Genomic DNA, 14,511 nt, shown 5'->3' on the forward strand with positions numbered 1-14,511 from the left:
CCAGCCTGAGGCAGAAGAAGGCGGCTGCCAGACATCTCTGTTACTACAGAGGATATTTCACCTGAAACAGGAACATTTACAAGTTCCCTACCTGGAGAAGAGGATCAGCAATCTTTCCCAGGCGCTAATAGAGGGAAAGTTCCAGTGTGGGGCACTTCCAGGGTATGAGAGGAGACCCTAGTTCTGCCGATCCTGTGACTGTAGGGCCATTGACTGTGTATTGAATTTTAATTTCTGGATGGATTGCACTAGAAGAAAATGTCCTGTCAAGTTATTCTCACTGCACAGGTACCACAGAAATCTTTTATTTCGGGACATCCCCAACCATGTGTGGCAGTACGGAAGACGACCATAGCCTAAGGGTCCCGAAAGCTTGTTTTACGCCCTGTCTGAAGGATCCTAGAGGCCCATGGGATGTATAGTGGCCCCAAAGCTCTCAGATGTGACACTGGGTCAAGAGAAGAAGTGACCCGGGGGCTACACTAGTCTCATTATTTTATCTTTTTGGGACAAAATTGATATTTCAAGCACTTGGGTGGCTGCAGTGAAAATAGTTATTGTGCTTGTGATTTCTTGGGCACAATTGGTTTATTGTACTTACTAAATGAGTAAACATTTGTTAATTGACGTGCGAGTGTTTAATAATTCAGTGGTTCCCAGCCCTGTCCTGGAGGCACCCCTCCAGGGGATAGATTTGCATGTATTAGGGATCCAGTGTATGCAAATCTCTCTCATGCATATTCACTATGGCTAGCTAGAGAAATACCTAACCAGTTAGCTGTGGCGCTGGCTGGGAAAAACAGCAATCTAATTGAGATTTCTAACTTTTACCTTCTCAACATGCAAACATCCACTTGCATTATTGACCAACAAGTGCAATTAATTAAGAGATGAACTCTGTTCAGGAAAAATCGTTCCAGGAGAGACTCTGGACTGGTCCAGGAGGGTTAGTGAATGCAGACCTTCCCTTTCATGCTTATATTCAAGACTGGACAAGATATGCACTTGAGCCATCCCATTGACGTACTGAAGAGAATTATTTCCGAACACCGTAATCCAGTTTCCCCAGAGACTTCCTTTGTAAATCTGGAATGCGTTCCATTGCAGAGGAAGACGCCACTGTAACGCTCCCGTACAATGACAATACCTCCCACAGGATATACATTAATGTAAATACTATTTTCAGTTATTTTAACAGTTCCTTTTGACTCTCTTTGCTTCTAACCAGAATTCCATGAAGGCAAGTCTCCATTCCATGAATTGAATTTAGATCCCAAATAGCGATGGCCGTTAAATTCTGTAGAGCGAGTTGCCGTTCAATGAAGGATTGCTGTAACTTATTTTGAAATAATTCACTGAACTCTTTCACAAAACCTCTGCCTTTGGCTTGCTGTCAAGAGAGGCTGAAAGCAATGTATGCTGTGACTTTCCTGAAACCTCATCGGCTACCCAGGCAGTGGACTGGAAGCATCCAACGCTAGGAAGACCAGCGTCTCAGGAAAGAGATCCCCTGGCAAACGTGCTCAGACAAAGCAACACAATGGAATGGAGAAGAAATAACTTGGAAATCAATCTTCACAATGAAACCACTGGAAAGACTCCAGATGTAATCCAACAAATTACAGAATAACTGAAACATCTGGGTTGATTTACAGAGTAATATAGCTAATCAAAAACAAGTCAAGAGCATTCACTAAAAGGAAGGAGGAGGGGAAACAGGCCAGAAATGGTAATACAGACATGAACAAATGGGTTTTCTTCTCAGTCGAGATTTATTTATATTATTTTCTGCGATCATCATCTACCTTATAAAAGGGCTCTGACCGACGGCCCGCAAATGCGCAGTAGAGAGCAGCTCTACTGCGCATGCGTGGGCGGGAGAGCACGTCGGTCAGATGGCGCTGGGAGGAGCAGCAGCAGCGGATCGGCGGCGACGATATCGGGCGGAGCAGCGGCGGTATGCGAGTGTCAGGTGGGCCGAGCTACAATAGGTGGGAGGAGCGGCGGCAGCGGCAGCGATATCAGGAGGAAATGTGGCGGCGGTGGCATGGAGCAGCTGAGGTGCGCGCTGGGGAGGGATCCCCGGAGACCTCCCGTCTCCATAAGCAGGCCACGCTGAAGAGCATAAGAGAGAGAGGGAAGGGGGTGGGGGATTGAGAGTGAGGGAGGGGATTGAGAGTGGGTGGGGAATGACTGAGGGAGTGAGAGGGAGAATGAGGGGGGAGAGTGAGGGGGAGGGAGAATGAGAGGTGAGGGTGAGAGTGAAGGGGAGGTGAGTGAGGGGAGGGAAATGAGGAGGAGGTGAGAGTGAGGGGAGGGAGAATGAGGAGGAGGTGAGAGTGAGGGGAGGGAGTATGAGGGGGGAGGTGAGTGAGATTGAGGGGGGAGGTGAGTGAGAATGAGGGGTAGGTGAGAGCGAGGGAAGGGGAGGGAGTGGGAGAGTGAGGGAAGGGAGTTTGAGTGGGGGCAGGGGAGGGAAGGGGGGGTGAGTGTCCGAGGGGGAGGAGGATGAGTGACTGAGGTGAATGAGCGAGGGGAAGGGGGAGTGAGGGAAAAGAAGTGTAGACGGGTGCAGTGTCCGAAAACGGACCAAAAATTTTTTTTAATGTAGCCTTTTTTAACGGGCTTAACGGCTTGTTATATTACATTTCATTTTTGTATGGCGCTCTGACCAGAGCACCTCACAGTAAAAAAGAGTGCAATGCCAAAGCATGGTGCAGACTAGGACAGACCTGGCTGACTAGGAAGGTTTTAACCTTAGACGACGGTAGAGAGCGTGGTGCATCCTGGACCTCTGGGAAAAGGACACCTTCAACTGAAAAGGTTCGGACATCAAACGGGGGCTGCGAAAGGGATAATACATGAGGAAGAGGAGAGGGGAAGTTAGGCAGCTTTAATATTAGGAGTGATCAGGGAACATTTTCTCATTTCTGTTTTTGTTTCAGGTGTTTTTTTAATTCCTGTTTTAGTTCATTCATTTATTTATTTTGGTTTGTTTCATTTGCTGAACTGAAATTTTAAAAAACCCTGCACCCCCACCCCAACCTGGTGCCAAAATAGTAAAATTACCCCCCCCCCCCGCCCACACACCTTTATCCCCTTCCTGAAGTCTACAAAGTAGAAAGGAGCAGGAGTGGTCCCCAGTTGCTCCTGTCCCGCCAGATCCTGCTTAAAAAATGGCGTCACTCTCTATCAGTCTGAATTGTCTGCTTCGAGGGAGAGCCTTCAACGAGACTCCATTCCGGCAAAAATGCTTAGCCTGGTAATTGAGATCCAGGAGGAGAGCTGTGAAGCCTTTAAACCAGAACGAAAGAAAGTCTGCCATTTTGGAAGGCCGGAGCACCATTTCCGCCTTGTTGCATGGCTGCATTGGGTTGCTTTTGTTGCAGAACTGGTGCTATCAAAAGCATTTTTTTTTTGTTGTTTTAGATTTTGATGAATGTAGATAGGGATTCTACTCTCCCAATTAATTGTTAACAAGAACGTTTGGAATATATTTACTACTGAAGATTCATTTTCACGACATTATATAGCATTTGTCTATCACTGTCCACCCAGATCTAGGACTGCCGATTCTTAAAAGTGATGTTGGAAATATCTGAAAAGGAACGTCAGTACAAAGATAAGCATCAGCTTACGACCTCATTCCTAGAGAGATGATATTACTTTACAGACAGATGTCAATTCGTAATGTCCATGTGTCTTCACAACGAGATATCCATCTGGATAATCATGATATGAAAAAAAAGATAGGAAACCCCCTTTGAGATTCTAATGTAAACGCAGAGAAGTAAGAAAACTCAGAGAGCCGAAAGCCCCAGCAACCACAACTCTCAACCGATATCCAAAAGGTAAATTCTAGAAGGTAACAGAGTACATCAAAGGATTCAGAAAGCTTGGCCATCAGGGAATGCCCAGCTGGAAAAATGTTTCAGTTCGTCTCGGGACGGGTGGTGGGGGGAGATGTTCAGGACTCATTTCATTACATGTTTATTTCAGTGTGGTTCATTTGTCAAACTGAAACAAACATTACATTTTAAAACCCTTTGAAAAAAAACATCCCACACTCCCTCCTGTCTCCCCCTTACTCCACGGGGGGTTTCCAGGAGAGAAGGAGCAGGAGCGAGTCCCTATTTGCTAGCGCACACTATTTGCCAGACTGAAAAAGCCAAATCATTTTTGGGTTGTTCAATTTGGAACAAACCTAAAATAAATTCATTCGTGGCATTTTAGCCATTACGGGGAAAAATCCTCAGAACGCTACCGGAAAGCACTTGACCAAGAATGTGGGCAGAAACGAGTAAAATACAGGGGAGATGAAGTGTACACACCACAGCGGAAGGGTTTATATTGTGGCTCTGATCAAACTCCTAGAAATGAACTCAACGGCAAGATAAGAGTCCACTCTAACAATACACGATCTACTAACATGGGTGCTAAATCAGAGGAACGGCCAGTATAGTATTCTCAGGAATGTGTTACTAAGAAAGTATATTGGGGGGGGCGACACAAAATCCTACGTACAGGGGAAAGCAGGCAAAATGGAAGGCAGGGCGGGGGAGGAGGGGGGTGAAGGGTCAGATCCCCCAGTCCAATGGAGCTGGCCGAGCCTGGACATACACACAAGCCTAGGGAAGGAGGGCAAGGGGGCTGCCTCAGGAGAGTCATCTGCGCCAATCGGACGTGGCTGGCAGAGACCGCCGAGGGCTGAAAAGGATGAAAGATACAGAAACTCCACGTTTCCATGCTAAAACTGTCTGATCTATTATTGGGGCCACTAAATGCACAACAGAGTATTCCACATAACGCAGGACCGCTGTCAGTGAAGGCAGCTCTGAATGTGATTTTGAAGCAGTAATGGTGCAGGAGGGCCCTAGCTCAGGGAGGAAAATTCTAACCATCTGTAGTGCACATTATTTTGGGATGGTGCTCTAAAAAAAAAAAAATCCATTTGTGATGAAATGACAATGCAATAAAAAGTGTTGCGTTTTTGGCTGGCGTGACTTGATTTCTGAGTCCTTAATGATAGCGTGCCAGTGTTAACTCTAACAAAGCTTTGCTTGAATAATTTTACTGTTTATTTTGCCACAGAGAAGGGTGCATGGTGCCACTATATTTTCTAGGCTTCAAATAGCTACAAGCAATATACGTTTAACCATCTCTATCTTGCAGCCAAATTGCAGTTCGCCTCTATGTAGCCAGAGCACACTGGTTGCGGCATTGTGAATTCCAGGTCACTAAATTGCTAATCGCGGCCTGTAAGTGGCACACTTACTTATTTATTTATTTTAAATTCTTAGACACCGACATTCCTGTAAAGTATACAGATCACACCGGTTTACAGTACAAACAGAACCTTCGCGTGGGAGCGATGCAATGAACATTTGCAAATTTTAAAGTTTGAAAATTTGAGACACAAGTAACAAATAAACACAAGTATATGTACATATCTAACCCATGCATCTGTTCAGCAGAATAAATAGCATATAACATAACTAATACTGCCTAACATAGGAAATAGGGGTACAGTGCAGTAGAATGGGGAGACTGGGTGGGGGGGGGGGGGGGGGGTAGGGGAGATGGGAAGGGAAAGAGCGAAAGCAGTAGAAGGAAGAACTGCTAACAATAATGCCAGGGAAGGACTGGGTAGAGGCTGCGGTGTGCACCCAAAACCACTAGCCTTAGTCCAAGTCCGTGAGGTGGTATCAGTGTGTGCTTAGGTCTCCTGAAAAAGCTTGACTAGAGAGCCAAGTTTTCAGTTTTTTCTGGAAAGTCTGGGGGCATGAATCTAGACGAAGATCCGGGGGGCAGCGTATTCCATGGAGCGGGCCCTGCTGTTGATAACTCTCGCTTTCTTAGGGCAGTTTTTGCAGGGGGGGGGGGCATACAGTGAGCCTTTGTAAGCTCTTCTGATCTGTCTGTCTGAGGTGTGTGGACGAAGTTGGCTGCTTAGCTTGAGAAGAGAAGTGGTATAATCGTGTGGTTTAATGGCCAGACCACTGGAGGTTTGAGTCTCGAGAATGCCCTCGGGAAGAGCAGCAGAGCTGCTGCTCTGCGAGGAGCTCCGCCAGGCTCCGTGTGGGTCGCTAGCTCCAGGTGCCTCAAAGGTTGATTAGGGCAATAATGATGTGAGACTCAGAGTTGTGGAAAAACCATGTAGGAAGGAAAGCTGCACGAGAGAAAGCCAAGTACCCTTTTGTGTAGCATGCAAAAAAAAAAGATGCTGGGGGTCAAACATCTGGAGCTGAGGAAATCTGCAGATATGAGATCACGAAGCCTAATATTGTTTCATATCCTCCTCCTAAGTCGCTGTGCAGCTCATACACCAGAAATAGGCTGCCAGCTATAATGAATGAATCCTTGGGAAAGGAGTTTGTGAAGGCAAATTTGAAAGAAAATAATGTTTTGTTAGACCAAAATGTATCAGCATTTCACTTGGAATTGAAAGCTATATTTTTTTTAATAAGGGAATAGTGTTTATGATAAACTCTTATTAAATTTGCCCATTCTCCAAGCAAGTTTCCAGGGTCTGTGCAACTATTTTGCTTGTCTGTTCTTATCTTTTAATATTAATTTAGTTCCTATTTTAACTTGATCTTAATTTGATATTGTATTTTTTCATTTTATTCCTTTTATCATGTTCTTATAATATGAGCTATGTAAACCGTAGAGATAGAACTTGTTCTGTGCAACGGTATATAAAAACTGTATAAATAAATACATAAATAAATAAATAAAATAAGAGATGACCCTAACAACAGCAGCATAATTCATATGGTGCTTCCTCTGAGCAGGATCTCAGAATATTTATGGAATTATATTCAGAAGCATCATCTGGTGCGGACAGACTCCCCATTTTTGCGCCTGATCTACATGGCAGGCTCTAAGAGGACAAAGGAACAGCTAGTGGGAGTTGGATGAACTGGGACAGCGGGCGATTCAGACTTGCTTAAAGTCACACAGAGTAACTGGGACAAAAAGGTTTCATCTCCCGAATCCCAGCTCGCTCCCTGATCACAAGTCCACAATTCTTTCTTAAGAACTAGAAAGCTGTACTCACCGTACTGGTCCTGGAGAAAGCGGGATTGATTTCCTTATAGGTTGTGATATCTAACCGGGACTCACAGAGGGCACTCATTCATATCTACTGAAGACACCCGCAAGGTCTTGCAAGCTCGATGCTTTATTTGTTGGTTCAATAAAAGATGCAGAACTGGGAAATATGGAACTGCAGAGGCATCGTTCATCAGCAGTTCAAATTTCTCCTGCGTTTGTGAGCTCTGTGTGGGTGCATACTGAACGTTTAGCAGCATCAGACGTGTGGCGCCCTCTTACCTTGCGCTCTTTGTGCAGTCAGACCATACAGCCATGCCTGTCACAAAATTGTAGCCACGACACTGCTGGCTTGCTGCTTCTGGGGGCATCTGCACCCCTTCTCGGTGGACTGCACCGTACCCTTGATCACATCATTATAATGTAAACTGAAATGATATGTAACTTTGCTACATGAATTGCGGTATATAAAAATGTTAAATAAATAAATAAATAAATAAATAATTATGGGCCAATGAGAAAGCTGAGAGGACAAAGATTTCAAACCTGCCCCGGGTTTTTGGCATGCAGCTGGAGAGAGGTAGAGTAGGACAGCAGAAGTGCCACTTGCGACTCTACCCTTTAGGCCTGCTGTACCTTGCAGGATGTACACAGCGAGCATCCCAGTTAGACTGGGCAGCAGAAGATTAATGGATAGCTTGGGAAGAGACTAACTGTAACTTGCTAGAAATTAACAGTGCCAATTTTTTGCTGAATGCTTGTTGTTGCTATTCTAGCTGAGCGCTGTAGCCAGGCTCCTGTTATCGGCGGTGGGGGAAGACCACCTCTTGGAGAAATTGTTTGGGAAACCCGAGTAACCCTTCTCATACATGCACCGGGAATAAATACCCGCCTCTTGCATAAATCAGTCTATATTCCAGTAACATCCCTCATCCCATTACAAGCAGAGTGATTCGTCTTCACCAGAGGGAAGCCTGTGGTTACGATTAAACCCAAGTTCTTGATTGTTTCTAATCTTACCCCTTGAATCCATGCTCCCATCACCTGCTTCCCTTTCCATATCCCAGCAGACTCTTTACATGCTTCCTTAGTGCTAGTGGTTCTCAGAAGGATAGAGAGAGAGGAATATCTAGTAAGAGAAAGGAAGTGTGATGATCCTCTTGTACAGGGCCTTGGTGAGGCCTCACCTGGAGTACTGTGTTCAGTCCTGGAGACCGTATCTCCAAAGGGACTGAGACAGGATGGAGGCGGTCAGAGAAGGGCGACAAAAAAGGTGAATGGTCTTCATTGAATGACTTATGAGGAGCGATTGAAGAACCTAAATATGTACACCCTGGAGGAAAGGAGGAGCAGAGGTGATATGAATCAGACTTTCAGATACTTGAAAGGTTTTAATGATCCAAAGTCAACGACAAACCTTTTACAATGGAAAAAAAATCAGCAGAACCAGGGGTCACGATTTAAAACTCCAGGGAGGAAGACTTAGAACCAATGTCAGGAAGTATTTCTTCACGGAGAGGGTGGTGGATGCTTGGAATGCCCTTCCGGAGGAAGTGGTGAAGACTAAAACTGTGAAGGATTTCAAAGGGGCATGGGATAAACACTGTGGATCCATAAAGGCTAGAGGATGGGAATGAAGAGAAGAGCCATGGGGGTGGCTTGCTGGTATGGTGGCTACTACCTGGTGATTACTACCCTTACTCAATAAGTCTTCACATGGTTAATGCAACTCCAACATTGCTCTCTGCTTCAACAACAAGGGGAAATGTGGAAAAGAGGATTTGCATTCAGACAACAACCAACAAGGACTGAACTACGCAGTCTGGGTAAACAAATAAGTGTGGGGGTAGCTTGCTTATTGCTGCGCTTTCTACCCTAAACCAATTAAGCCTGATACATCACTTTGAATGCATATACAGCATTGCTCTCTGCTTCAATGGCAGGAGGAAATGTGGAAAAGAGGATTTGCATTCAGACAACAACCAACAAGGCATTGATTTGTGCAGTTGGGGTAAACAAGCATCAGGGTAACTTGCTTGATGCGGCGGTTACTACCCTTAACCATTATGCCTTACGATTCACCTTTGATGCAACTCCAACATTACTCTCTGCTTCAACGGCAGGGGGTGGCAGGAAATTCGAATCAAACATTTACCAACAAGGGCCCTGAACTTGGTGGTCGGTGAAACAGATAAGTATGGGAAAATAAGTGTGGAAGCTTGCTGGGCAGACTAGATGGGCCGTTTGGTCTTTTTCTGCCGTCATTTCTATGTATCTATGACAGAGGGCACATCACAACACGGCAAACCCCAAGGGTTAAGGGACAACGTATGTACCATAGTTACTGCCTTCTGCGTGCCTGGGTGGCACTGTGTATGTTTATTCATGCACATTACTGGGCCCAGTTATTAGTATAAATGTATCACCTCAAGGGTTATACTGAGCTCACTAATAATTGTAAAGAAATACAAGGTCTTGGCACCAGTAGTCTTAAGGTTATAGTATAGGACAGAGAATTGCTGGAAACCAGTTTGATTTTGTATCTATATTCGTCTCTGTTTACTGTTAACTCTTCATTTGCATCTCTTTTACTGCAGCCCTGGTTCTTGAAATAATAAGAGCTGCACTGTTTTTCCTTGCTGCGTTCATTGGATTGGGTGCAACACTAGACTATTGAGTGGGAGGGTAATTTTATAACAGCCCGCAGAGGGACTTCAACCCTAATTTGCAGGTGGACGTCATGCGTTTTGAAAGCTGGGGAGGAAGTACCTTAATGGGGCATAGACAAGTTCATTTACACTACTAGAGAGTAGGCGCAAGTGTTCACGCGAGCATTTACATGCACGCTTTCAAAAATCAAAAGTACGCATGTAAACGATTTCTCTGCTCTCCCCCCCCCCCAGGAACTCCGCTTTACAGTAGGCGTGAAATCGTTTCCGCTCGTACTTTTACACACATAACCCTTGGGGTGATTTTCACAAAGCCCATTTATGCACGTAAAATGTTTTTGAAAATTACCCTTTAAGGGACTGCTCCTCTCGGAATTCTATTCACCGGGGGGGGGGGCAGGTCAGTCATTATACAGACCACGCCACGAGGTGGGGCTACACATAAATAGTTTGGTTAGCCGGGATGCATCAAACGAAAACTGGCTAATTCTGATAACGCGACTGCTCATCGGCCTTACGTACAGCACTTGAAGATTTGGTAACTGGTCACAGGCCGCTTCGGGAAGAGATGTGATCTGCGCTCCCGTCAGCGTCCTGCGGGAAGAAAGACAGACCTCGTGTCATGTAGCACCTACAAACCATAAACGCCCCGGTACGGCTCTGATGGCAAACAGGCCAATTCTGGAAATGCGGCGCCGAGCCGGCGACCGAGAGAACTTACAGGCTCTGCAGGCTCGTTGTTCCTGTGAGATCAGGAAACTCGGTTATTTGTGACGCGCCGTTCAACGTCCTGAAATCATAAAAACACAAGTGGGAGGGTTTCTTACCACTGCAATCGGCGAAGGACTGCAGGCTGACAGCGAGTTCACAAAAGCGCAGCAGAAAAACTTACAGTGTTCGCAGCTCGGGTAAGTGCTGAAATGCCGATTTCCCAACAAACTGGATTGGGTTGTCATAGAAATGACTGAAAAAGAAAAAAAAAAGCAAAGAAAACGGATCATAACTCACGCTCAGTTTTGCATTTTGAGTTTGAAACGAGAAAATTAAATCTGTAGAGTGCATTTGGATGTGGATTCTACTAAAATCAGGCTGACGGAACAGGCACGTAACTTTGGAATTGTAACAGATAGCAGTTTGACACTGAAGAAACATAATTCAAACAAAATAAAAAACTGTTGTAATAAAACTAAATATACTAAAACGACTGAAGCCACTAGTGAAAGATGATGATTTCAGGACTGCCTTACAAACCCTAATGTACACTGAATTTGATTACAAGCAGAGCCCTGCAAGAGTTCTGTCCGGGAATAATAGACATGACCATATTACACCAATTCTGAAATCAAAACACTGGCTACCGTTTAAATTCAGGGTACATTACAAAATAAAAAATAACTCTGACTGGTTAAGCGCAACGCTGCATTTATACACACCACAACGAAACCTAGGATCGGCCAACAAGGGTTTATTACAAATACCTTCACTGCGATCCACACATTTAAGTGAGGAGAGGGAAAGAGCGATCTCAGCTGCTGCGCCGAAGTGATGGAACTCTGTGCCAGTCGAATTACGCGTCCAGGAGGATATAAGGCCATTTAAGAAAGATTTAAAAACATGGCTATTTGGTCTTGCGTATGTTGGCTAGGAGAAGGAGGGGTGAAACAGAAGTACAGGGACGTAACGCTGGGAGATTATAGTGTCATTATACATGAAACAGTAATTAGTAATTTTGATATCTATACATTATTATTGCTATTGTAATTACTGTATTTTTATTGATGTATTTTTTGTTGTGAACTGCTGTGATTGCCTACAGAATGACGGCATATAAATAAATAAATATCTGTGGCATCTTCTCCACCTCTGGGCATATACAAATCTCATCAAGAAACCACCTTCGTGAGCCTGCTTTCAGGGGGTACATTTCAAAGCTATTTAGGTGATTAAAACCCTGTTTTATAAAATAAAATAGCCAGGGGCTCAGTGTGCAGAGAGTACGCACGTAACTGGGTTTCAAGCATATTTTTACGTGCACAGAGAAGAGGCATTCCCGGGGGGGGTGGGGAGGCAGACTCAGCATTAACGAGGATATTTTTTTATGTTAAAATCTGTGCCTGTAAGTGTACACATGGGAGTCACATCATTCGAAGAGGAGGTGTAACGTCATGCGAGCGAATGTGTGCCCGGCCGATTATCCAGAGTATTCTCAAAGTGAACTTGTGCGTGCTCATTGCCTTTGCAAATCCTCGGTAAAGTCAGCACGTGCAATGTGCACAGCACGCGGATGCTACCGGTATGAAGGCTGTTTAAAAACTACCCTCTTAAAATCTTAAACCCCTGGATTTCCCGGACCACAGCCTTGTTGCGTTTAGCCATGTTTTCTCCGATTAAATACAATTCCTAATGTCAATAATTTGTTTTCTCTGTGTGTCTTGACTAGATTGTAAGGTTCACGGAGCAAGGACTGCTTCTTAAGTGCATCTGTATGACGTAGCTCAGGTCTAGTAGTGCCATGGAAATGATAATCAGTGGCAGTAGTAGTAATTTTTTGATTTGAAAAAAATGTTGCGTCATTATCACGTCTGTTATTATCAAAGTTACTACTCTCATGCCTTGGTTCAAAAGAGGCTTAGTTCAGGGCTGATCGTTCTGACACGGTGTTCAGGGCTGATCGTTCTGACATGGTAAAATCTGGCACATTTTGATGCCTGGTTGTGGTGGTTCCATTCCAGGTTAAAAACCCATCTACTTTGGGATGACCTCTACTGATACAGCTACTTAAGGAGTTGCTTCTATGCAGGGCACCTTTGGGTGCATTAAGAGAGAATGAAGGCTCTTGGGAAGGATCCCTATCTGCGCTTTGATGTCACGAAAGGATGGGTCGCCATCAGTGCAGATTTGGAAGTTTTATAAAAATGATCAAGCAACCCAGTTAATGAGACATTTACAGGAGACTGGAGAAAAAAAACAATTAAAATGTTGGCTGCTCGATGAAGGCGTCTCTATAGATCTGTGCAATAATGACCAAGCATGAAAACTCCTCCCTTCCTCTCTCTCCCCCGTATTGCTCAGTCTAAAAGCAAAAAGGCGAGTTACTCATGCAATCCCATTCTATGACTGAAACAAGACGGTTATGGCTTTGAGAAAGATTGGACTTAATCCGCATCCCAGCTGCAGCATTAGGAAGTTAAGAGTTTATGGTCCCAGGCTCGCACTGGATGCAGTGTTCACATTTCTGGAGGTGAGGGGGGAGAGCTTGGAGGCAGAAAACTCTAAACCATCACTGCAACAGCAATCTCTGCTGGCTGGTCCAAGGATGCTGTTTCTAAGCTGAAACACTGGCTTTGGCATCCACTGAAGCCTTAGGTCACCGTAACCCCCTGTAGGGTCTGGATCTGAGCAAAAGGAGGCTGCAGTCGAATTTAAAAAAAATGATCCTAATAAAAAAACTGAATGGTTCAGCTAGCCGGGGCAGCTAGAAAAATGATCAGTGGTCATTATATAGTGACCGACTTAAAGCTCTGAACACGTACACCCTGGAGGAAAGAAGGAACGGGGCGATAGGAGAGAGACACTTAAATACCTCCGGCTGAAGTGAACCTCTTAATGAAAGGAGGCTCTAGGATGAGGGTGAGAGGAGGTAGAGTCAGGCATTACCTAAGGAAACCTCTTTACAGGAACGCGAGGCAGGGACCGTATCGGAATTCAGTAAAACACGAGACAAGCTCAGGGGATCTCAGAGGAAGAGGCGACAAAGCTGGGCAGGAGGTCCGCACGGACAGTCTTTATCTGCCAGCATATCCTATATTCCTATAAAGTCAATAGGAAGCTGAAAGAATAACCTTTAAAGAAAAAAAAAATGCTTTCTACCTGTAATGCAATTTTGTATTTTGTGGATATGCAATAAAACAAATTGGGGTAGATTTTTAAAAAATGCGCGTTCGCGTACTTTTGTTGGCGCACCAGTCGCAAACAAAAGTACGCTGGATTTTAGAAGATACGCGCGTAGTTGCGCGTTATCTTCTAAAATCCAGGATTGGCGCGCACAAGGCTGCCGATTTTGGGCAGCCGGCGCGCGCCGAGCCGCGCAGCCTGCCTCAGAGGGAACTCTCTTTCGCCCTCCCCTCACCTTCCCCTCCCTTCCTCTACCTAACCCACCCCCCCGGCCCTATCTAAACCCCCCCTACCTTTGTCCACAGATTTACGCCTCCCGGAGGGAGAAGTAAATCCACGCGCGCCAGCGGGCTGCTGGCGTGCCGAGACGCAACCCGGGGGCGGTTCCGGACCGCCCCGGGCCGAAACCACGCCCCCGGGCCCGCCCCCGAAACGCCGCGTCCCGCCCCCAAAATGCCACGTCGATTGGCCCCGCCCCCGACATGCCCCCGACAAAAAACCCCGGGACTTACGCGAGCCCCGGGGCTCTGCGCGCGCTGGCAGGCCTATGGAAAATAGGCGCGCCGGCGCGCAAGGCCCTGCTCGCGTAAATCCGGGCGGATTTACGCGACCAGGGCTTTTAAAATCCGCCCCATAGTTTTCACCGGAAACCGTAGTTTTATGTTTATTCATGGTGCTTTATTTGAACTGTAAAAATATTGCATGCTTATTCAATAGCCAAAAAAAAAAAAAATACAATGAACTCATGTGCTTCCCAAGTGTATCTTAGTGATGGGAAAATAATTTGGCATCATCATGAAAGCGATTCATGGCAATGTACGCGTGATTTCTGCTTTGACAAAAGGCCATTTCCAAAACCACCATCTGATGAGGCTATGACCTGGGGGTGATGGGA

The 14,511-nt window shown here is 45.4% G+C and overlaps 1 protein-coding gene across 1 annotated transcript in view; it reads right to left on the bottom strand.

Annotated features, from left to right (window-relative positions):
- The window catches only part of LGR5 (leucine rich repeat containing G protein-coupled receptor 5), a 206,500-nt gene that overhangs the window by 20,827 nt on the left and 171,162 nt on the right, over positions 1 to 14,511 (bottom strand). The window contains exons 9-11 of the mRNA XM_029597180.1: positions 10,615 to 10,686; positions 10,444 to 10,512; positions 10,245 to 10,316 (exon numbers count right to left, since the gene is read on the bottom strand). Of these exons, the coding sequence (XP_029453040.1) occupies positions 10,245 to 10,316; positions 10,444 to 10,512; positions 10,615 to 10,686 (213 nt within the window). The remainder of the gene's footprint in view (positions 1 to 10,244; positions 10,317 to 10,443; positions 10,513 to 10,614; positions 10,687 to 14,511) is intronic.

Source organism: Rhinatrema bivittatum, chromosome 4, assembly GCF_901001135.1.
Source record: "Rhinatrema bivittatum chromosome 4, aRhiBiv1.1, whole genome shotgun sequence".
NCBI lineage: Eukaryota > Metazoa > Chordata > Amphibia > Gymnophiona > Rhinatrematidae > Rhinatrema > Rhinatrema bivittatum.